This window comes from Trichomonas vaginalis, chromosome IV, assembly GCF_026262505.1.
Source record: "Trichomonas vaginalis G3 chromosome IV, whole genome shotgun sequence".
In the NCBI taxonomy this organism is placed as follows: domain Eukaryota; phylum Parabasalia; order Trichomonadida; family Trichomonadidae; genus Trichomonas; species Trichomonas vaginalis.
In genome coordinates, this window is record NC_067206.1 from 11,432,859 (window position 1) to 11,434,289 (window position 1,431).

A 1,431-nucleotide genomic window follows, 5' to 3' on the forward strand; every position below is an offset into this window, starting at 1 on the left:
ATGTGTGGTAAAGCGTTTACATATGCTAATAAACCAACATTGGATAGAATCGATAATGAAAAACCACATACCAAAGAAAATTGTCAGTTAATGTGTTGTTATTGCAATGTCGTAAAATCAAATAAAGATGAAGATGTTCAACGTTTAAGAATCAATTTAAGAAATTATGCATTAAAAAATAATTTACCAATGACTTTAGATTCAGTTGAAGCTTATCACATTCTCCGTAATGGAATTACTGGTGGTCTATCAAATGTTCAACATCGTGTTAATCTTAAAGGAATCACGCACATTAATAAACTTTCATATAATCCAGAAACTAAAACTGTATCAAATGAGGACACCACCAACATTATGACTCATTTCGTTGGAGTTGACTTTAATTCATTATATCCTTCATCATTTTCATCTAATCCTCATGATTTCATTCAATATACTAACCATAAAATGTATATGCCGGGAAGATTGAATGGTGTTTTCATTTGTGATACAGCAACAAAGAAAGCAAAAGCACTGGGAATAATTAGAAAGAAAAATACTTTATTCGTGGCTGAAGTAAAGGGTCACATTGATGAAAAATACATTAATGATTACATAAACTTTTTACCAATAATAAGAAACTTAGATATTATCACAGATGAAAAAACAATTGGCAGTTTTATGTATAATTACATGAAATCAAACAATCTACCAGTTGACCAGAAACAGAGAAAATTAACTCAGTTAGCATCAACACACAACCAATATCAACCATTTTCTTCTTATTATCTTTGGTATCTAATAGACAGATTTCATTTTATCATTGATGATATTCAATCAATTTTAACATTTACGAAAACACTTGCTTTAATGAATTTGCGAACGAATTTATGAACGAAAGACAAAAGGCTGAATTAGAAGGAAATAAAGGAAAAAGTTTATTTTGCAAGATTTCACTTAATGGATCATATGGTTACGATGCAATGAATACACAAAATTACGCAAAGACTAAAATAATGAATGCACAGAAGGCACGCGTTGCATGTATGTCAAATAAGTTTAAAAACATAAGAGAAATAGGTGAAGATACGTATCAAGTGATGCTTAAAGATAGATTTTATAGATGTGATACATGTTTACAAGAGGCATTCTTCACTTTAGATAACGCAAAATACTGGTATTTGGTTTTCATTTATGATTTTATGTATAAATGCATGAATGTTAATCGTTTTCATTTCATTGAAGGTGATACTGATTCATCTTATTGGGCAATCGCTGGCGACCCAAATCTTCCTAACACTCAAGCATTTCAAGCAATTGTTACTGATAAACAATTTTATGATAAAAACATTTACAAATTCGCACCTTTTGATTTCTTTTGTTTTAATGAGAAATTTAAACCTAAATTAAAGAATAAAGCTGAAGAAAAAGCACATGAGAAGAAGTTATTGG

The 1,431-nt window shown here is 29.6% G+C and overlaps 1 pseudogene across 1 annotated transcript, besides 1 other annotated feature; it reads left to right on the forward strand.

The window, feature by feature from the left end:
* On the forward strand, nucleotides 1–1,069 carry TVAGG3_0071900 (annotated as a pseudogene). The gene has a single exon. A coding segment is annotated over exon 1 (1,069 nt).
* Nucleotides 1–1,431: part of a mobile genetic element that runs on past both edges of the window.